This window comes from Limanda limanda, chromosome 15 (genome assembly GCF_963576545.1).
Source record: "Limanda limanda chromosome 15, fLimLim1.1, whole genome shotgun sequence".
Classification (NCBI taxonomy): domain Eukaryota; kingdom Metazoa; phylum Chordata; class Actinopteri; order Pleuronectiformes; family Pleuronectidae; genus Limanda; species Limanda limanda.
Genome location: NC_083650.1, coordinates 13,328,036 through 13,350,654, shown reverse-complemented (window position 1 = coordinate 13,350,654; position 22,619 = coordinate 13,328,036). Strand labels below are relative to the sequence as shown.

General features: G+C 39.9%; 1 protein-coding gene across 1 annotated transcript in view; it reads left to right on the top strand.

Moving 5' to 3' along the window:
* eys (eyes shut homolog) overlaps positions 1-22,619 on the top strand; it is a 155,534-nt gene that overhangs the window by 21,965 nt on the left and 110,950 nt on the right. Inside the window, exons 11-19 of the mRNA XM_061086984.1 lie at positions 1,221-1,325; positions 5,354-5,476; positions 8,519-8,632; positions 10,919-11,041; positions 12,713-12,829; positions 15,126-15,248; positions 15,364-15,477; positions 17,860-17,973; positions 20,801-20,914. Coding sequence (XP_060942967.1) covers positions 1,221-1,325; positions 5,354-5,476; positions 8,519-8,632; positions 10,919-11,041; positions 12,713-12,829; positions 15,126-15,248; positions 15,364-15,477; positions 17,860-17,973; positions 20,801-20,914 — 1,047 coding nt within the window. The remainder of the gene's footprint in view (positions 1-1,220; positions 1,326-5,353; positions 5,477-8,518; positions 8,633-10,918; positions 11,042-12,712; positions 12,830-15,125; positions 15,249-15,363; positions 15,478-17,859; positions 17,974-20,800; positions 20,915-22,619) is intronic.

The following is a 22,619-nucleotide window of genomic DNA, read 5'->3' as shown; positions in this document are numbered from 1 at the left end:
AAGGGGAACTCAGTTCAGCTCATCCTTCTCATACTTCTACCAAGGCCCAATTGTCCCCTTATGAAACAGCATTATTTTTATTCAGATCCATGAGCTCTTTTCTAACATAACAACAACATTGCCCTCTTGCAATGTTAAAGAAAGTGAAAAAAACACTTCTTGCATCCACATCATAGAGTTTATGGCTCTTTCCTGACCCATCCTGCATCCTTCCACCAAGGTTTGTGGTAATCCGTCCAGTAGTTTTTGCATAATCCTCTAAACAAACACACAAATGCTGATGAAAACATAACCTCCTTGGTTGAGGTAATGAATAGTTACATTTAGTTACGTTATAAGCTGTTCTATGTCAATAATTTATTTTGTCTATTTCTTACACATTTAGAGTTAAGGTAGTTACGACTATCCATTTAATAGTAAATCTTGATGTGAATACGTAAACAGATCAGTGGTGCAGTAATGTCTATTCAGGTATAATAACTAATATCTGCTGGCAGGAGGACCTGGCTCAGTATCATACCAATCGTAGTTTGAAGTACTAAATGTATATTGTACAGTATATTTTCTTCTGGAGGTACAGTCAACGACAACTTTAATTATGTGAGAATCTTACAGTGTGTGATTAACAGAGTGCTTGCCAGTGTGTGGGGTCATTATGGCATAAGTACAATTACCTTGGTGTAGACAGCATTGCAAATTGTTCACCAGTGCCCGAGGACGTCGGGCTCTTAGTTCACCGTGAGCTCTCTGGCTCACAGAGAACTAAGAGATCTGAAATCTGGCCAAAGGGCAGAGCAAGTGGGAGCTTTAAGTTTGTCAGTCAAATCTTATATCAATTCCACTTGCTATTCCTGCCCAGAGGACCCTAAAATTGAGTGTATGCCGTTTATGCACATGTACGAGCTGCAACATGCCGGTCACATAATCATTCCATCACATTTTCCGCCAGTGGAATCAGAGGCTATCAGCTTCCTCGTGAAATTAAGCCTCGTCCCTAATAAACCAGATGCGGCTCAATGTTAAGAAAAATGAACAGAAATTTTCTTCCGCGCGTGTTCTGAATGCTGCCGTGTTTATTCACGTAATCACGCTTCATTCTGAACTTAAGATCAGCATTAAACATCCTCAGTGACGGCTAAATTTATTAGCAGAAACGTATTTTAAGCTGCACTCCCTGTGACATTAAGTAGAGTTTATTTGTTTCTCTCTTTATCCTGCAGGAAGGGCCTGCTCGGAGAATGTAAATGATTGCTGGTCGCAGCCTTGTCTAAAAGGAGGCTTGTGTATGGATCTGATAAATGACTACATTTGTCATTGTCCCCTTGGTAAGCACCGACTACTTTTGTATTATTGAGCATGTTTACAAAAATACCTCGCTATTAATTCTCCGTCTTACTGTACCTTGGGAATGTGTGAAAAGTTTAATTTCTCATACATTTACATGCAAACCTAATTGTGCCCTTGTGATCATTTTTCAGTTTTTATTTAAGATGCACCCGCAAAGACGGGAACGATCAGTTACACTCGTCTTTTAAAAGTTTGAATGCAGGCTGGAAGCTGGTTACAACACAAAGGAGAGCAAATAGAAGCATTACAACTGTATTATGGGAATGTGATTAATAATAAACTCTTAGATTTTCACTTTTTCCTTTCGTGGTGTCAAGGTTAACATCAGTAGAAAACAGCACTGTTTCCTGTCCTGCAATGCACTGATGCATGTGCACCCCCCAATTCAACTCAGATGTAGTTGTCAGAATTGTCCGTTAATCAAGCGACAACCTGTTTTACACATTTATACGTTTGACATTTCATAACAAATGTTCCTGAAAGGATCCATAATCAGTTGGAACACAGTCCTTGATAGAGGGAGGTCTTTTGCAGCTGAATTTGACGATGCCCTTCGGTAATAAAATACTTAATCACAAGTCAGAATGCTGCAGCCGGCCTTCCTGGCATCGCACGTCCGGTGTCACATTTGGCAGTAAACATCCACAGTCCCAAGAACAGGATTTAAAGACAAATATTTGAAAGAATAAAATTCACCACACACAGAAGTGGACGGGACACAGAGTACACACTGGCACTGGGCGATGTTTGTGAAATGATTCTCCCCAGATAGTTCACAGAAGCTGCAGATCTACACAGGTTTTACTGGGTATTTGTGTTGTTTTCAAAGTCTACCCTTCTACCTAAGTTTGAGTGAAACAATACGACCAGTGTTTTGCTGTTACTGTTGTGTTTTAGTCCTCTGCTGTTCTCCCTCAGCCGAATATGCCTCCGCACAGTAAATCACTAAATGTGGGTGTAGTCATTAAAACATTTACCGCCCTGAGACCTGTGCAGCACCTGTCACATGGTGCGCTTTTATGAAATTATGGACAAAGCAAATGCATCACGGTAAATAATCTGCCCGTGCTATTTTCCGGCCTTTTGCACAAATTAAATTTAGGCGAAAAACAGAACACCGGTGTGTCCGTAAAACCTCCATTACTGTTGTAATTTCATTGACAGATTTATAGACAGGTGTTTGTGATTACTTTATCGTTTTCAAAATTCAATTACACAAATGGTCTGTCTGCTTTTCTTACAAAAAAAACAACCACACACACACACACACACACACAAAGCACAAAAAGACTCGGACCAGACTCTGACTTTTACAAATGTTTAATCTGCGTCTGGATTTGTGTAATGCATTGTGATTGGTAATTGTGCCAATTACAGCCATGCTGTTTGGAGAATACGTGAATTTTGATTCATAACCATGAAGCTCGTCATGATATTTTAATAATGTCCACATGTCTAACACCAGGACAATGGTTGCATATATTTGTCTTACTCTTATCCAAAAATGTGTACATTACAAAAATATTGCTAAGACTAGAATGGCAGTCAGTAAAGCACACACCTCTGACAAGGACAGAGTCACTAGTTGTCAGGTCCCTTAATTGATCCATGAATTTTTACCTGGGAAATCTCTTGAAATGTCCAAGAATCTCACAATGTCAAAGTAAGTGATACAAAAATGTAACTGGTTCTATCTTGGCCCATGTCCCATCTTTTCACCAAGTTTCATGGAAAATCCGGTTTAACAGTTCCCAAGTATTCCTGCTGATAAACAAACCAACAAACCGAAAAAAAAGGTGAAAGAATAACCTGCTTGGCAAAGGTAACAAGATGAAATTAAAGAGAAACAGGATCAAAAACAATATAATTGATGGACAATCCGCTTCGGTGCAAATGGAATTTAACAAAAATCTATTTTCTTCTTGCAGCTAACTAAAAGCTGGTGTTATTTGTGGCAGCGTTCTCAGGTAAAGCGGGTCGCCTACTAACCAGAAGGTCAATTGTTCGATCCCTGGCTCCTCGAGAATGAACGTGGCTAAGAAGCTGAACTCTAAATTACCATCTGATGACTGATCTGTCAGGTTTAATGATGTGTGATAGAAAAGCGCGGTATAAATAGATGAATGTGGCTCGTAGTGTAAAGGGTTTTGAGTGAGAATAGTAAAATCACTCTTTAAATACAGTCCATGTAACGTTTAGCAGTGGTGCTCCATTCACAGGCGCACGGCGGCTTTTTGTTCAGATCTAGAAACCACTCAGTCCTTCCTTGACTTCTTCACCTGAGCTTTTCACCAAATATCTTTTGGATTCTGAATTTCAGCATTCACACCACATGCACCACAGAAGTGAGGACATGAAGAAACCCCCTCTTTGTTAGTGGAGGTAATGAGCGACACAGGCTATACCCAGCCTTGGTAATCGTAACCTAACCATAACTCCTATTTGATTTATTAAACGGACATGATTTTCACTTTTTCAGCTCAGTGGAGCAAACAGAACATTGTTGATGAGATGATTAAATATGCTGATGACCAGCACTCTTCAGAGCCAAAGAGCAGTTATGACCCATGGATGTCACCATTAACCACAGCACATGACAACATGGGCAAACGACCGGGATGCTTCCAGTGCAGCATCCCAGCGTGTCCTGTTACTCTGCATCTCAAGCTACAATGGAAAAACAAAGGGCTCCTCGTCGTGCCTGTCTTTTCCTGCAGTGGTCGGCCTGAGCCAGTCGTAGCTGTCAGACAGAATAGGGAGTCCCATTTGGAGATGGTGACACTGTAAATGTGACATTCCTTCATGCAACATTAACCTCCGAGTGAACTGCATGCACAATTGGTTATTAAACACTTCTGAAACACTCTGTTGGAGGCAATAGCTGTCCATTAACTAGTCAAGGCAATATATAATATGATGGGGGGGGGGGAGGGTAGTCGGAAGGTCATCAAACATGGAGATAGATGTGTTGGTGGAAAGCGCGTCGCTGTCGATACAGATTATGACGGGAAAGACAACGGCGGTGGCGGCTGACAGCTAAACGTATTGCGTAGTCTCTTATAGATGCTGCTCTGTGTGTTTGTGTTCATGTCTTCAAAAAAATGTATTTGCATGAGGACGTGATGTTTTGAAACACTTCACTCCTCTGCCAGTGAGCGAGACCTACTTTGCAGACGCTGACTGACTGCACCCAGATTAATGTGACACGGATATGGGCACATTCTCTCTGTTTAGACGCTTCTGGTTTAAAGAGGCTTTTTGGTTTGCCTGATTATGAAATTTAGAACTTTCAAATATTCTCACTCCATAAACCTAGACACTCTCTCTCTCTCTCTATCTCTCTCTCTCTCTCTCTCTCTCCCTCCCTCCCTCCCTCCCTCCCTCCCTCCCTCCCTCTCCCTCTCCCTCTCCCTCTCTCTCTCTCTCTCTCTCTCTCTCTCTCTCTCTCTCTCTCTCTCTCTCTCTCTCTCTCTCCCTCCCTGTGCAAATGTAGAAATTCAATCCAAAATGAAAACAGGCCCTATCATATTGGTCTTCATTATTTCAACCTACATTACCTAATGGCTGCTGCACGTGTGATACGCGCTCATCTATTCTTGGCCTCTCCCTTTCGGTCATCTTTATTTATACAAACGCATGTATCAGTCACACCATCTGTCTGCGCTTTATTTACAACAATTGATATTGACATGGGTATCTATCAGTGACATGCAGACGTGCATTTGGCGGGGCAGATAAATGTGATATGGATCGGCTCGGTAGGGTTGGTCTCTGTCAATGATTCAATCTATTAGCATACTGCATAGCAGCTAGGTTGCACAGGGGAGAGAAAAATCAATACCCCCATTAATCCGCTAAAGAAAAGGTGTCTTTACCTAATAAAACACACAGCCGCATAAGTATGTGTTGCACAGCGTGTGTTGCTGTGGTGCTGCTGTATGATTGCATTCCTTATTGCTTGTTTTACCTGGGTTTTTATTCAATGCGTGTTGTTTTGTTTTGTCAGGATTCAAGGGGAAGGATTGCTCTTTGGACATTGACCTTTGCTCGTTTGGAATCTGCAGTGAACACACATTGATATGCACCGAGACCAATGATGGACAGAATGTCTCCTGCACATGTGAAAGAGGTGAGCGGGACCTTTAGCAGCTGATGGGTTTGTCATGCTGTGGCGATAACAGGTGGAAAATGGGCCCTTTGCAACAGTAAACAATGGGATACAAAGCAGCTCATTTTCTCCTGCTGATTCACTGTCTTACACAGAAGTCAGGTTTATTGCAGTTTAGGGAATAAGAAGCCGTTCGTAAATCAACAAGTGTTTTTTTTATGTCTCCATGCCGGCGACAGCCAGTGGCCCGAGGCATTATGTTTTCAGGTTGTCCGTTCAGCATATTCTTGTGAACATAATTTGGCACAAATGTTCTGTTGGACTCAAGAAGGAACTGGTTAGCAATTTTTTTGCCCTGTGAACGCAGTATCTCAAATATGCCCTGGGGAGGGGATTTCTTCAAATTTGGTAGAAATTTTCATTTGGATTTAAAGATCAACCGAATTGAATTTGCCTGTCAAAGGTCCAGTTTGCTGTGACCTTACAAAACATGTTTTTGATCTTGTGCACACAAAATTTCCTGAACACCTTGAGGAAATATTTTCAATCTCGTTACACATGTTCAGTTGGATGGACTTATTAAACTCTGGTGGGTAAAGGTCAATGTCGCAGTGACCTCAGGTTCTTGTGGACATGATATGATTGGGAACACCCACAGGGGATGTCATTACATCTGGCACAAAAATTCACTCGGACTCAAGGGTGATCTGATCAAATAAGAGATGACCCTGCAAAACCTTTTTTGGGCTTGTGAAAGTTATTTTAAGAGAATTCTTTCAAATTTGGCTCAAATCTTCACTTCAACTCATAATTTACTGATTAAATTTGAGTGGCCTGAAGTCAAGGTAATTTTGGCCTCTTGAAAACAGTATCTTCTTTTAGGGGACATCTTCAAATTTTGACCAGTGGTCACTTGGACTCAAAGATGAACTGATAAAATAAGAGATGACCCCACAAAACAGTTTTTGGGCTTGTGAAAGTTATATTTAGAGAATTCTTTAAAATTTTGCTTAATCTTGCAGATTGCAGTGGTTAAAGGTCAAATATGAAGGTCACCGTGACATATGAGTCTGGAAAAAATGTATGGAACTGGTTGGCTGAAGCAGACAACCTTAGGGTGGAATTAAAAGTTTTATGTTTTAGTAGAAGAAGACAACAATTCACCTTGTGTGCTTCAATCTGGTAAATAAAGCCTACTTACTCACTCATGCCTCAAAAATAGGGAAGCCTTCACAACCTCATTGCCATTCAATTATCTCATGCAAATGTATGCAGATTATTTTGACAATCCTTTCAGAAAAGTAACATCTTGTCTGTCAGTCCAGTGTTTGTGACTCATCTCCACGAGGATGGCAGTGTTATCACGGCAGTATCTGCCAGCAGTGACAGAGATAACACAGGAGTAAGTGGAGGAGACTTGACCTGTTAGATACTCCGAGGCTTGTCAGCAGTAACCAGGCTTCAGAGCACTGCATCTCAAGTCTGTATGTGCAGTAAGTGACAGAGTGCCAGTGCAGGCCTGCGTATACATGCACACAAGCTTATTCCTGGCTGCAGTTAAGGCACTTGAAATAAAAAATAAAAAAAACATTTGGCTTCCCAAACCAGTCATAATTCAGTCGGCACGACTCCACACCAGCTCGGCTATCTGTTTTCAAATGAATGGCTATTACATAGAAGTTCATGTAACCCAATCAATAACCTTAACTTCATTACTGCTGTTGCACTTATGCTCGCCGGATGTCAAAGTGAAAGATTGTGAGTGATTTCTTATGTAAATGAAAGCAACCTGCGGCAAACTGCTCGCCGCAGATCACCTCTCAAGGGCAACCGGCGAAGATGCTGTCTTGTCGAGATGTTTCAGGTCAGCAGGCTGGGCGTCCGTATTATCTAATGCTTTCCAACCTAATGTGTTGCAAAACATGTTAGTCACCCCCTACCCTTCACCATACTGCATATCCCATGCTGCCAATGTATTAATCTACTGTTTTGTACGAACACTAAATCAAATCTTTACACTGTCAATGTATGATTATATAATTTAATTCATGATTTTACATGATGGAAATGTGTAAAATAAATAAATCTCAGCACTGGTTTGTTCTGAAAGTTGCTGTTAAAATTTCTTCTAGATTTCTAAGTGATTAAACTCTCTTGAATAGTAAGCTTCATGAAGCGGTAATTGTTTTTGTTTTTCTTACAACCCCCCCCCCCCCCCCACAAATACATCTTTCTGACAGCAGTTTCTTTTGGGTTTTTCACATTAGCATTCATTTCAAAAGAAACAGCTTTGCAGTGCAAGACTTATTTTTGCCATAAAATTATTTCCGCTCCCGAAAGCGTTTTTTTCATCAAAAGCCTTTTCTTGGCATGAGAGAGTTTTTGTCATCTTAGAAGGTTTTTGCAACACAGCACTTGTTTTTGTTTTGTTGCCTTTCTTGTTTTTGTAAAACGCCACAGTTTTATTTTGGAGGAAATCCTGCTTGCACGGCTTTCACAACTTTGCTTTGTACGTTCATACAGTATTTCTTTCCATGTTGCTATTGGTGAAAGGCGTCCAAGGACCAGCTCTCTGTTCAGTCCTTGGCTGCCTGTGTACACACTTTACACACACAACAAATGGGTAGCTAAGTGTGAGGTTAACCCACTTACAGCCTGAGTAGCACCAGCAATAATGTGACATAAACAGTGACATGTTCCACCTCTTAAATGGCCTGTGTGTGTTTGAGTGAGCACCGATGCATGTTATTTGTTTCATGTGGTTCCCCTTTGTGCATAGATTGAGTTTGATGGTAAAATCACTACGTTTGGCTTGTTTAATGTAATAAATCAGAGGGGGAGCGACTGGCTCTTATTAAACATGATTAAATGAGTCAGTGAACCGAGTCTACATGTGCCCAGCAAGCCCCCTTAAAATCAATATGAGCTTTGAACACCGGCTTTTGTTTGTGAAAACAAGTTGTACTGATCCTAATTGGCTGGCGAATTCAAACCACGCAAGGAACAAAAGACAAAAAAAAGATTTCAATAACTTTTTTTTATCTTCTTTTACATGGCCTGCAGGGTTTGCAGGACCGTTTTGTGAAGTAGATCTTGATGACTGCGAGTCAAATCCGTGCCAGAATGGAGGCATGTGTGTGGACGGCGCAGACCTGTATCAGTGCTTCTGCTCAGAGGGTAAGTTGCAATGCATTAGTGGTTAAGTTGATAAGATTATCTGTTAAACTCAGGTCTTTGTTGTTTATAAAAAAATGTGCAACCATCTGGGTTCAGTCCTGCAGTTTTGACCTTGGTTTGAATGTGCAATTATTTTTTTATAAAAGGCTCTCCATTCTGTTTGCTGTTTTTTCCTATTCCTTTTTATAAATGGACAAAACCCACTCTACCAAACATACAAGTAAAACCCCATCATAGAATTACAACAGGGCATAACAGGACAATTCTTTGCTTTATCTAGAGCTTGGCACACAAATGAATGGAGAACACTTTTAATCTTAAATTGCACTTGTTGCTCAGTATTTCGTTTTTAGAACAGCTCTGTACACTGAACAGCTCTTTGATTGTGCGTCAGTGCATGTCGGTGTCTTTTTGTCTTCCTTTACTTGCACTAAACCAAATTGCCTTCGGGATTAATACAGTTTTATGGTATTGTAGAAAGAATCTTAAAAACGTACTGTATGTGCAGCTAGAAGTCATCAATATTTAAGGAAAAGAACACAATATACTTGTTTGTCTATTATGAGATTGTTTCCATTGTTCCCTCTTCCAATCCTATTTTTTCAATCAACAGCAAAGCCATCTTTTTTTTTTTTTAAATCACTCAAAATCAAAGAATATAGCTCTCAGATTTCTGTCTCAATTAACTATATCATTCCAACAATTACAACAGAAATGTGATCTTCGTCAAAACCAATTTCTTCAACATGATCCACCATGGAACTCATTAATGCAGCAAATGGAAAATTAACAAAAACATAACTCCCAAGACCTTTCTCTTCTGCTACAACAAATTAAAATAACACCAGAATAGTTATTCAGAAATAATTATTCAAAACAACTCTAAATAAAGAGAGCACTTCTTGTGCCTTACATTCTGTAGACAAGGTCTGGTTGAATCTGTAATGAACATAAATGCAGAAAAAACTACCTTCATATAACCAGGGAGCAGATAAGGCAATTGCCTGGAATCCACCATAGTCCACAACAATTTAGTGAGAACCCAGTTAAATTCTTTAATCGTTTATCTACAGGAGACAACACCATTGGAAAAAAATTATACCCTAAAAAGGTCTCATACTCTTTATCTCTCTGCCAAATCTTCATCATTTTAGAGACTGGTTTGTATCATGTGCCTGGGAGGGTTTTGGGGTTTAAACTTATTCTTATTGCCCAGGGGCCCCTAAAGTCTCTTGATGTATTCAACCACTACAGCTGGAGAAGATGATTTGGTTCTTATCTTCTTCTTCCTCATCCAACTCCATGTCCTTGTTATGATGACAGCAAAAAGTTGATCCCAATATCTGTACAGCCTTGAGGGTGGAGAGGTATCAGAATTCATCCCAACCAATCGTGGCAGGTGGTTTTGTCGCTGATGAGCACAACTTGAGCTAAAGAGCGTGGAATCAATCAGTGAACTCACTCGCTGTAGTGTTTCTCTAGAATAGAAACCGTCACGTTGATTGCCCCCTTTTGTTCACAATGATCTTCAGTTAACACTTTCCCCTCTTGTTTCCTGGGTCTCAGTTCATTACCCGTTGGGTTAACAAGTGTATTTGTTTTACATTTACATGAAACCATCCCTCCAGTTACTGCCACTCGCGTCTTTAGCGCATGAGGGAAAAAATAGGTGTAATTTTTCCAGCAATTTCCCGGTCCAGTTGACACCTTACCTGTCAGACATACCTCTGATTAAACCTTGATTGCGGGTGAAGCCTGGTCTGCATTTTTAATGAAGTCAGAATAATTGTCAAATTTTATGACATGGAGAGAGGTGGAAATTGGTTCCATGGTCAGTTTGAGAAATGATGAGAATTTGACCTGCATCGATGGTGCTGATAGCCAAGAATTAGTCATGGGTCTCCTGTAGCCGCAGTGTGTGACAGAGCTAATGATACTCATTTTGCGGCGTGACCATGTGGTGGAATATATTTATGGGGGAACTAAAATGTCAGGAATTGGCAGCGCTCGCTTTTGCTTTATGACTTTAACCTTTTTATTTGTATAAATATCAAATGTGCTGATGTAACAAAAAAATTAAGAGTTCCCAAAAAAATCTAATATAGGCCCTGCAGCTCTCCTCTTTATTCACTTGTTTGTGAAAAGCCACAATTTCATGAAAGCATCACATTGCTGTTGGGTGTCATTTGATACTAATCTGTCTTTTCATGTTGGCTTATTACTGACATTCACACGCTGTCTCTGATGATGAGATCTTTCTCTTTTTTATGTTTTTCCTCACAACAGGCTTTGGGGGGTTGAACTGTGAAATCAACTATGATGAATGTGTCCATGGATATTGCACCAATAATTCCACGTGTATCGACCTGATTGCAGACTACGAGTGCATCTGTCCTCCGGGCTTTGCTGGTGAGTTATCTGTGTCATCATTTTCATACTTTAGGCTTGGATGAATACAGTGCAGATTGATGACTCTTAAGCAGTGATAAACATCAAAGTGGTCCCATTGTCTCATGAAAGAGCTCATTCACCGATTTCTGCAGCTGACTTGTTGTAAAGATGGCACTTCTTTCTCCTACTGTACATTCAGAATACAGAGTCTAAGTATTTATCCAAATACAATTTTCTGCATAATCTGAGTGCCTGCTGCAATCTAAACCATTTTCAAAACTTAACTGATCTTAAAAAACAAAACATGATGACAGTGATTTTTAATCCTTTGATTGCAATATTGCACAAACTAGTCTAGTTGCAGAACCACACAGCTGGTGTTTAAACAATTGTTTCTTCACTGTTAGAGTCACGGAAATGGAGATGGTCTGTTGGTGTCATCATCTGTTTGCGGAACACATTAGTACAGCATTCATACTGTTGCTACAACTCCAGAAGGTCATATGACACGGGAGTCAAGTCATATGTTGCGCTGTAGGCAGCCATGTTTTGTTTTGGTTCTAAACACAAGTTTGCTACATCCGGTTGGTGACAGTTGCCAGGCAGCTCGTCCTCATTAGCTTTTCCTTCTCTTTTAATACTACACAACTGAATCAGATGGTTACTTTATTTGTCCCAATACTCCATTCAGATCAGCTCTGTGACGGCCATGACTCCATGACTTACAGGAGAGGTGCTAAGGTCCAAAAATAGCCTGATCCTCCTCTTGTGTTTGAAATCTGAAGAAAGTGCCATATATCTGTATGAGTCAATTCAGTCTCAGAGCCCATCAGTGATCATGTGACCACGGAAAAGCCTCTGGGGTCAACAGCCAGTATTTTGGGTCTCCAAGATATCCGAGTCTTCCACTCGCTGTACACTGTTTACAGTCCGACCAAATTAACGTTTCTTCACACAAAACACAAACAGTGATACTTTTGCATGTGTTTTTGGTCCAGTTGACATTTTGGCCAACCTCTGTTAACAGCTATCTTCAGATAAATAAAAAAAAGTTGATAGATGATGCATTTCGATCAATGTTCTCTGCCTCTTTTGCTCTCCACAGGAACTGTTTAGCTGCAGGCAACCAAAGCCTGCTCAGCGTAATAGGTCAAACTGGAAACAGAAACCAGAAGAACTCCGAAATCAAAATCTTGTCTTGCCTCGCCTGCAGAGTCTACATATTCATGCGTTTACAGTTAAGAGTCAAGCTGACAAATTACCGAGCAATATATTACTCATACAGATCCATTTAGTCTCCGTTTTTATGGTATGAATTTAACTTTCATGTAACCTCATCACTGTTATTCATCTATTTTTGTACTGGGACACTATAAACAGATTGGAAACTAGTCCAAATGTATTGGATGTCCCTTTGGCATTGTAAACAAATTGTGCTAAACTCTGAAAGCACGCGGAATGTGCGGTTTTGTCCTAGTGTCACCCCGAGTGGCTCCATTACCGGACACACTCGCACCACATCACGCTAGTTCATCACGTTAATGGCTGTTGTTCTCTGCGGTCAAACTCATTTGTGTGACAGATTATTGAGACGCGTCGTTATGTCGGTGTTGTGATCTCTTTTCTTTCTTTGGCTTCGTCTTGATTAACACAGACCACCTCAATTAACAAGCCTGATTTCCCTTTCAGGTAAGAATTGCTCCACGTCGACGTCAGTATCGTGTGCATCAGATGTCCAGGTCTGCAAAAATGGAGGAGCTTGCTCCCAAAGCCCCACTGGAGAAATACACTGTATTTGCCGTCCAGGTATTTAACTTATTTCTACAGTAGATTTAGAAAATATGAATTAAGCTTGGCGCTTTCGCAATTACTTCAGTAATTCCATCAAAAAATGTGGACGCAGAGTAGAACAGAGGCTATAAAGTCATTATAACCAAAGTGTGTCATGTGCTCTTCTTGGTCTATTATACATCAAACCCTCAAATTCAACCTTTAATGCTTGTGGAAAACATATTACAGTTGTTGATTACTGTGGTATCACCGAAGCACCAAAGCGGCTTTTACCTCAAAGTGAATACCATCGGAAAGCGCGCGCTCAAATCCACTCATTAGTTGCAATCGGTGAAGAAACAGCACCGTTTTTTAATTTTTTTATTCTAGTTTGTGTATTGATGCTGAAATCCCTCCTTTAGTGCTTTATGCTCTGCCTGGATAAAAATATGTAAATCAGCAGGGAGGCAAAACACTGGCAACAACGGCATTATTTGAAATCACAATCCGTGATGCCTGCCAGCCGTGGGAGGGCAGGAGGATACTGTACACGGCAGCGCACATCAATCACCTCTTTGATCCCCCCCCCCCCCCCCAACTTACAGGATACCATGGCAATGACTGCTCCTCATCTGTGAACCAATGTGTGTCAAATCCTTGCGACCCTGAGGGGACTCTCCTGTGTGAAGAGCTGGCAGATACTTACAGATGTGTGTGTCAACACGGGTACACGGGGCCGCACTGCAGAACACTCACCAACCACTGCGTTGATGGCCTGTGTCAACATGGTTCAGCGTGTGTTGATCTGTCGAGAGGGTTCAAGTGTGATTGTTTGCCAGGTAGGTCCACCCTCCAGAAGGGGCTGGTTTTCAAATGGATTAAATTCCTCAAATGAAGCATGTACATGTGCACCGACACGCTACCGGTTTGATGCTTTCACTCGTTCAGCTTCCCTCTCTGTGGGAGTCTAATCTCTTTGGCCCGAAGCAACAACACATAACAGTCTTATGAAATGTATAAGTCAGGGCTCAGTTCATCAGTTTGTGCTCTGACTTCAAAAAGACATATCTTTTAACGTCTCTTTGCCCACTTAGGAACCAGGAGTCTCCGGTTGACCTTTAAACATGGAAATGGTTTATTACAAAACAGTATACTGTTAATGTATAGAGGACAGAATATTTCTGAGTTAATGATTTGTTTTTTATCAGTTAATAAAGCTTTTTTTTTCAGAATAATGCATTTCATCGCACCAATTCATAGATAATTACCAAGTACAAAGGTAACTAGATATAAATAAATAGAAGTCACCATTTTTGGATATTGCTGAGATTTTAAATACTTTTTTTTACATTGTAAGCACGTTTTACATTTGTAAAACCTTATTTTACATTGTAAGTATGTTTTTACACCCTAAATACTCTTTTACATTGTTACACTTTTTACGTTGTGAAAACTTTTATACATTGTTAATACGAATTACATTGTAAATTCTATGAATCTTCCAGAATGTTCTAGGTAAATGTTGCTTAATGGAAACATCAGGTTTTAACTTAATATACCTGTAATAGCTTTTGTAGTTGTTATTTAAAAAAATAAGATATTAGTTAAGTTATGGCAAGACTATGCACTATATGTAGTAATTATCTACCAGATTCCTTCTCAAGAATGTTGATTGCCCCCTTAATTGTTAAATTATATTGCAGAAAATAATAACTGACAAAAGGAGCTATTATAATAAGCCTCCAATTATATTGACAACACAGCAGGCGAGGTTAGAAACATTTAGAATTGTATTCAACATAATTAAATAAATGCCAGTTGAAGATTGGTTTTAAATTTGGTTTTTATATTGACTATCAAATTGACTTAATAGCAAAGTTTTTTTCACAGCCTGTGTTAATTAGAAAAATATATTGTCTTGTTATGCCTGGCAAACATGTTGTATTAAGACATTACTAAAAGATTCAACAATTTACAAATATTTAGTCTATAGTGTTCCAAGTGGTCAGAGGATCCAAAGAGGGCCTTTAATTACTTGAGTAATTACTTGAAGCACACTTTCAAAATCCTCTAGTACATTTGAGTAACGTTGCTAACAAGTGCTTCGCCTTAATACATCAATGGTCCAACTGTTTAAAGCAACATTTAAGGATTTTAGTCGTTAATTCACAGTAATTGTACGTTTTAGCTTGTTCTTGAACGTGAAGAAGAGAAAAGACCAGAAGAAAATCCCTTGAATCATTTTTCTGTTGAACAGTAATCTTACGGGCTCACTGTGATCAATTCAACAGAGGGGTTACTCGAAGCAGAGACGACTGTTTTCTCTCTGCAGGTTTAACAGGCCGGTTTTGTGAGGCAAACGCTGATGATTGTGAAGAACGGCCGTGTGGAGTCCTGAGTGTTTGCGAGGACACTCTGGACGGCTACAATTGCTTCTGTGCACCTGGATTTATTGGTAAGTGAAAGCTATTTGAGGCGATTTGAAGTTGTTCTTTGTGAGTTAAGGTGACGTTTTATTCACGGAGGCGATGCAGTTTGTCAACATGTTGTGCGCCTTCCCTCTTTCTCAGGAAGCAAGTGCGAGATTGAAGTGAATGAATGTCTCAGCCGGCCCTGCGCAAACGGAGGCTCCTGCGTTGATGAGCTCAACTCATTCGGCTGCCAGTGTCCTCTCGGAGTCACAGGTATTTTTATCTGCATCCCACCATGACGGCGTTTGTTTTGCGCAGCATCGCTCAAAGCTCTTCATACATGAGTCATCTCAGTGATGAGCTGGAATACAGATCGAAACAGGATTTTTGAAGCGATGGCGACCTGAAAATACAAATCATTTAAGAAAATGTAAACAATATTTGTCCAATTTAGTCTTATAAAATCTGACTAGACACTTGACTGTAGTTCTGCCTCATTTTCCAAGTATCACAATAAATGTCATTATTATTTCCTTTAAGTTCAAAGACAGTTTTAAACTTGTATTTGCAGCAGAGAATGACTTACACTTGATAAACATTAAAAAATCTTGCAAATCTGGAACTTTGTTATATTGCTATTTTCTAAAATGTACTTTTACATTTAAAGGCAGCAATTGTCTGGGAAACATTTTCAGAAAAGCTTGAATTAATTTGAAATGTTATCATAACTGTACATTCACTGTTCTTTTGTCTAAATATATTCTCTGCAAGACCTTTGTGATCATAGTATGTATCCACCCAGGTGTTAATCCCTAAGGTCATATGATATATAGCAGATGAGCATCTGTTATTATAAAAGTATCGTCCTTTACTTAATGAAAACCTGGACATGTTCAGCCAAGCTGTGCTCAGCACGTACTGGCTCCTAACGCATCTTGCAAAGTCTGCTCGGCCAAATGTTGATCACTTTCTGTGTCCATGCCAACCAACTGTTATGCAGCGAGTATAGTATGTTGTGGATTGTGACATACCATGATACACCCACGGCTTCAGCTAACTCGACATGCATTATCGCTCTCTTTCAGTTATAAAGGGACTGAAATTGGAGTGAAATCGTTCCAATGTAGCGACTGATCAGTTTGATTTGGTTCCAGGGAAATTCAGCCAGAAATATCATGGGGACAATATTTTTTTCGGTGTGTGGAAGTTGATGTTTAATTGTGAAGGAACATTAGATAAAACATGTGTTGTTCATCTAACATAAATCGCTAAATACCACAATTTACACAAAATTATAAACTGTTACGTTGGAAATCTTAAAGTAAAAATTTCTTATGCAATTTATCGAGTATCATTCATGAGATTAATATTTTGCAGATAGCATTTTCTGATGCTTTTGTCAGTTTTAGAAAGATTTTGGCATTTTTACTTCCAGTTGACCGGGTTGAGCTTAAAAAATGCATAACTCATCTTTGGGGTAGAAGCCGGACAGGGTTCTCCCTGTGGGAGCGGGAATATCTCCACCGGATTTCTTGGCAATTAAAAAGCACATCACAAAGTCATAATAAGTAATCCTTGGAGGGACCTTAAATATCTGGTCCAGCCATTTAATCTTAACATATTGTGTGCAGAGTTGCCTTAACCCCGCCTGAGCTTGAAAACCAAAAGTATTTTAATGAAGAAATATTAGGGGGATAAAGAAGAACTGAAGCGACTTATTCTCTGGGTAGCACAATAATCTCCAGTAAGATTCATGGCAGACTGAGGACAGGGAAAATCAGCTCTGCAGCCACCCAATCCATCTTCGTGGAACTGTCAATCCCAATCCATCCTAAATATCTAGGTCATCTGGCAAGTGTATAACCATAATACACCATATATAGTAGGAAGTCATTCTTAAACTCTGGGCCACCTGAGCTGCATGGGAGGTGAGATACAAGCTCTATCCTTTATAGTGTTGCAAGAGCAGAACAAAACACACTGTGTAATTACATGAAATGACGCCATAGTTCAAAAACCTCCTCTCACTTGATATTTCACATTACATAACTGTCTCCTCCAAAGCTCGCAGCGACTACAAATGTCTGAAATAGCCTGAATAAATCCGTCTTCTAACTTGGCTTGTGAGCATCCGGTCTGTTTTGTGTTTTCAGAGACAACAAATAGGAACAGAAACACAAGAAGAACAAACTAAACACACAAACTAAGTTTAAATAGAATCTATGAATATAGTTTGGATAGAAAGACACCGATCCCATTATGTTCGTTGTTTTCAGAGGAACATCTGTGCAGCCGTTAAATCTTCCGGATTTAAAGCCCCGTGTTTGTTGAATATTCAAAACCAAGTTTCTTTGTCAAATTAATTTTGCCTCTGTCGTAAAATGCGCGCGTGGAATATGCGGCTGAGATAATTTTTATGACAACTGTCTGAAATACTACAACCGAGGGATTCAAGGTGTCACGAGTGATAACGTTTCAAATTCCACACCACGACACTCTAAGTCAAACAGAACATATAGTTTACTAAGTCGGGGAGGAAAGTTAAAAACTGAGCATGAGTCACAAAATGTTATGAATCAAAGCTGCAGTGAGACATTATTATTTTTTTTTTAGGACCTTGGTGAGCACAGACTCTTAAATGTCATGTCTTTGCAGGGGACTACTGTGAAGTCAACATAGATGAGTGCATGTCCTCCCCCTGCCTGCACAATGCCACATGTGTTGACCTTGTTAATGGCTACGGATGTGCGTGTCTGCCTGGATTTACCGGTAAGTGTATGTTTTCACATGAATAAAATATAAACTGCATATGTACCTTACAATGAATAAGTGGAGGACATTGGGCTTAAACTGGGTCAAACAGATTTGATCTCCTTAAGTGATGTGAAGTAAAGTTTGTATTTTTATATTGACCTTTGTAAACCTGTGGAATAAATCTGAAATTCAATTTCGTTCAAGTAGGAAAGATTTGTTCTCGGAGAAAATTAATTTCTATTTGTAAAGAAGATTTGAAGTAGTACAATTAGGAGCAAAATAACTCTATGCACGGTCGTCTACATTTGCAGGGACGAGAGCTTTTTATTCAGAGGAAGGTTTAATTAAATATGTTTTGGGTTTCATCAGGTTATTAGCAACTCTGCGATTTATAAAAAAGTGCACAAATTATAAATGCCAAGGTTACACAGGGAACATCAGTGCCCACATGCAGAGCAGAAAACTTTGTAAAGCTCAAAGTTCCCACAGTGTGTGCGTGACGCTGAAGTTATGAACATTCATTCTGACCTTATTTTTTTACATCTGAATCTGATTGGACGAGGACAATCCAATCACAAAGCAGCGTCCAATGAGAGGGCGTCGTCAGGCATTCATGTGATGTTGGAATAATGGAAAGCAATGACATCCAGACTGGGAAAATTCACTGGAACGTCATCTCGAGTCAGATCAACAACTCGGAAAAGTCGATAAAACATTTGTGCACGAGTTGTGTAGCTGCTAACATCAACAATACCCAAATACCCCTGGTCTCCTTAGGGTTAATATGTAAATACATTTACAATCAGCTCTAAATAGTAGATTTTAATGTTTCACTTGTTACACTTTTGTCACAAGCAAACTCTATGTCCATCTTTTACAGGCGCCTATTTTTTGCTAATAGAGATGTTTTTTATGATTCGTCAAATTTAATTATTCATCCGCCTGTCTTTGCTCTTCGTTGTCATGTAAATATTACAAAGAGGAGTCAAGATGTTGTTTCAAACGCTCTTAATACACAAATACAAGACTTAATGTAAAGCATCTATGTTTTCTTCCACATTCCGACTTCACAGCAAACGTTGTGATCACACTCAGGAAACAGGACCTTCTGAGGAGCCTGTGCAGTTTATCTTAGTCACAGGTCCTGAAAGTTGTTGTAGAGCCGGACGGTGGCTCCGGCTCTCACGCAGCCCTGGTGGGTTTAATTATGTTTGATGATGCTTTCGGTGAAAATGGTGGTAAATATTTAATGTGCCGCGTGTGTTGACAAACCCACCTGGGTCGCTGGGAAGAGCCTGGGCTGTTGTCGTAATTCCTTCTGTGTGACAAAGGTGAAGATAAACCCGCCTGCGTTCGGGGAAACGTGTTTTTGCCGCCAATTAAAACAACATCATTCAGACAAATTGCGTCCTCACTCGCGTGCTATGCCGGAACAACAGGTATGTACTAAAATAAAGTCAAATCATCGGCAGCTCATCGAAACAGCAGAGTGGTGCGATGCTTTCCCTCTCAAGTCTCACGACATAATTGTTTCCCCACATGCGGTGCGACGGCGCCGGCTGTTTAAAGCAGGAAAGATGAATAATGACTCGAGGTTAAACAAACCTGTAAAAGTCAAACATAGTAACAGTAGTTGAATTGTTTTCCTAATAAGTTCTAATAATTCCCACAGAGCCTGAGTCGCAGAGCATTACAAACAGTATAACTGGCGGAAGTTTTGGGTTTTTAACCAAAGAGCTGGTTCATCGGCGGCAGATGAAACGCATTGCTTCTTTTAATGTGACTGTATCAAGCGTTAAGTTTTGACAAGCTGGTTTTTAGGAAAGAAAATCCAGGCTTCTATTCTGATTGAATTTACCGCAGCACAGTGATGTGTTCGACGTCCAGAACGAAAATAATAAATATTACATACATGTTCTTAGATGCGTTAAGTTAGGTCTTCATTCTGTCTACATTCATCAAACACAATCTGTTCTTTAAAAAGTATTAAAACTACAAACGAGACCAACATGGAACTGATAACTGACTGTCTCCTAACACTGGGTCAGAATATATCACAGCACACTCAGGTCAGCTGTGGGAAAGACTGGATACTGTCTCTGCATGTAGTTTGTGAGATTTCTAAGCTTATTCCCTACTGGGCTATTCACCTTATCTTCAGCTATTAGGAAGAGTGAGTAATTCTGGGAGCCCAATATTCTTTCATAACTGACGTGCTCGACTGGTTCTGAAATTTCATTCATTATTGTCTTAAATAATATTTAATTTAACGTGTTGAAACCTGCAGAAGCCCTGTAGGGACTGTTAAAATGAAAAGTGGAGATACAAGGAATAACTGTTATTGTAGACTATGTGTCATTTAAGAGGGGTATATATGAAGATCAGCCCCTTGCCTGTGTTTAAATGAAGATTATGGCGCACCTTGTTCAGTTATACTTCAGGTTTCACAAATAACAAAATACTTAATTGTTGGGCTCATGGGCAACACAGGGCTTTTAACTTTGCAAGAAACAGCCTATTCCGAAAGAAATGTTTGATGGCGGTCGACTGCGAGGCAAGTTACATTTGCATAAAATTGAAAGTGCTTTCGTAGTTTCAATGATATTTGGATCTAGAACTGCAGAGTTTGCTGATTTGCTGATCATTTCCCAAATTTTTTCCTCCAACATCTTCACTAAAAAATATTGTGACTATTTTCTCGTTAAATTACAACTCAAAATAATTATGGCCCCAATAGTCCGTCATAGTTGTGTTATTATTTTTTAACTGCCAAACGTTTTGTCAGCGTCCTGTCGATATGAGGTTCTGTATTTATCAATATCTGTGTTCTCTTCTGCCGCAGGCACAAGGTGTGAGCTCGACATTGATGAGTGCGCTTCGTCTCCCTGCAAGAATGGAGCCTCTTGCATTGACCAGCCTGGTAATTACTTCTGCCAATGTGTGGCTCCATTTAAAGGTAATGAACGCTGAGGGAACAGGGGACGGAAGAAAGCAAAGCTAATTAACTTCACATAGTATTATTTTCACCTGTCTGAACTCACTTCACATGTCGCAACAAAATGAGTACATCTCCGTCTGCGATCTGCGGTTAAAGGAAAGAAAACCGGAGTAATTAGAAAGATGTAAGATGTGATTGGTGCGTCTGCTACACAAGTGACATTAGCACAGTTTCTTATTAATATTGTAATTTACTGTGAGATCCACAACATAACACAAGCCGATTGACATGATTAGAGATCTACTGTTTTGATATATCCAAGGAGAGACTCTATCAGCAGGTAGCATGTGGTGGAATTTCACAAGATCTGAAAACCATCAGTCTTTGATAAATATAGAAAAACATTCATCCAGACAGACTCTTCCTCGGCACAGTCGTCCTAACAACCAGTCAACAAGAACCACGGTCAAAACCTGAGGAGCAGTGTGACAGATCTAATGAGCTTGTTGGCTGTGAGACGTTCCTGGAAGAACAGCAGTCAGGGCAGTACTTTACGAATCCAGCTTTAAAGCGGAGTGGCCAGGAGGAAATTACTTCTGAAAGAGACGCACGGACTTTACACAAAAAAAAGGGCACTTCAAAGGCCGAGAGCAATTCAGAGCGATGATGAAAAATGAAAATAGAATTCTTCATCTGTAATACCAAGGACCGTAGGAAGTGCGGCAAAAATGAGGCCCAGCTGATTACCCGTGAAACACCATTTCTATTGTAAGGCATCGTAGTGGTCGCTCCATGATGTGGTTCCTCTACGTTGTTGAAGATGGAGGGAAACTAAGAATGAATGGAAGTAAAATAAGAGAGGTTGTTCTGAGGGATTCACTCAGAGGATTTTCATTGCTGTGTCAAGGCTTCAGCTTATAAATGACCGTTATTAAACCCAATCAGCCCCTCATCTGTCTTCCTCAAGATCTGAAGCTAATATTAATTCATTGTCTTCTTTGATACAAAACACAAGCTTGCAGACTCTGGAAAAATTTCGGGACCAATCATTTAAATCACTGAAACTGTCCATAATAGATCATAATGTTGTTCAGTGCCAAGCTTATGACTGGAGAAAGCACTTTGAACGTCAGAGTAGAAAATCCAAAACCAAATGTCAATATTTCCTCCCAAAGTTCGATCTAATGCGCTGACACTGCCAGGGTGAAACTTTCTGAACTTGTCGGATTCTTAAGAATCTCACAGGTCTCAGGCTGCTGCAAATTATAAACTGGTTTGACCAGGATTTTATATACATTTTGTGTGTGTGAGTGAGTGAGTGAGTGAGGGAAACAGTTATAAGAGGTAGGAAACAAGTTTGTGTTTGGTCATTTAACGTGCATTGCTTCTCTTGATCGGTTTCCTTCACTTGCTTTGTTGAGACAGTTTCTACGTATGCCTGCTCTATCTTTTTTTCCCCTGTTTGTGCATCATAACTTTCTTTTTTGTGCTTGAGACGAGTGGGTTTTCTTAACAGATGTTTCTTTTTGGGTCACCTGAATATACTGCCACCAGTTTGTCTGTACAGTTGCAGTTTGCTAAAACAGGAACACAAAAATCTTAACTGTACAAATGGTAATTTTCAATAAGACACCGCACAGAGAATGTCTTTTTTATCGCCTTCGGTAATCTGTTCAGCCACTGAAAAGGACAAATTGCACTTGTTACTTCAAACAGGTAAAAT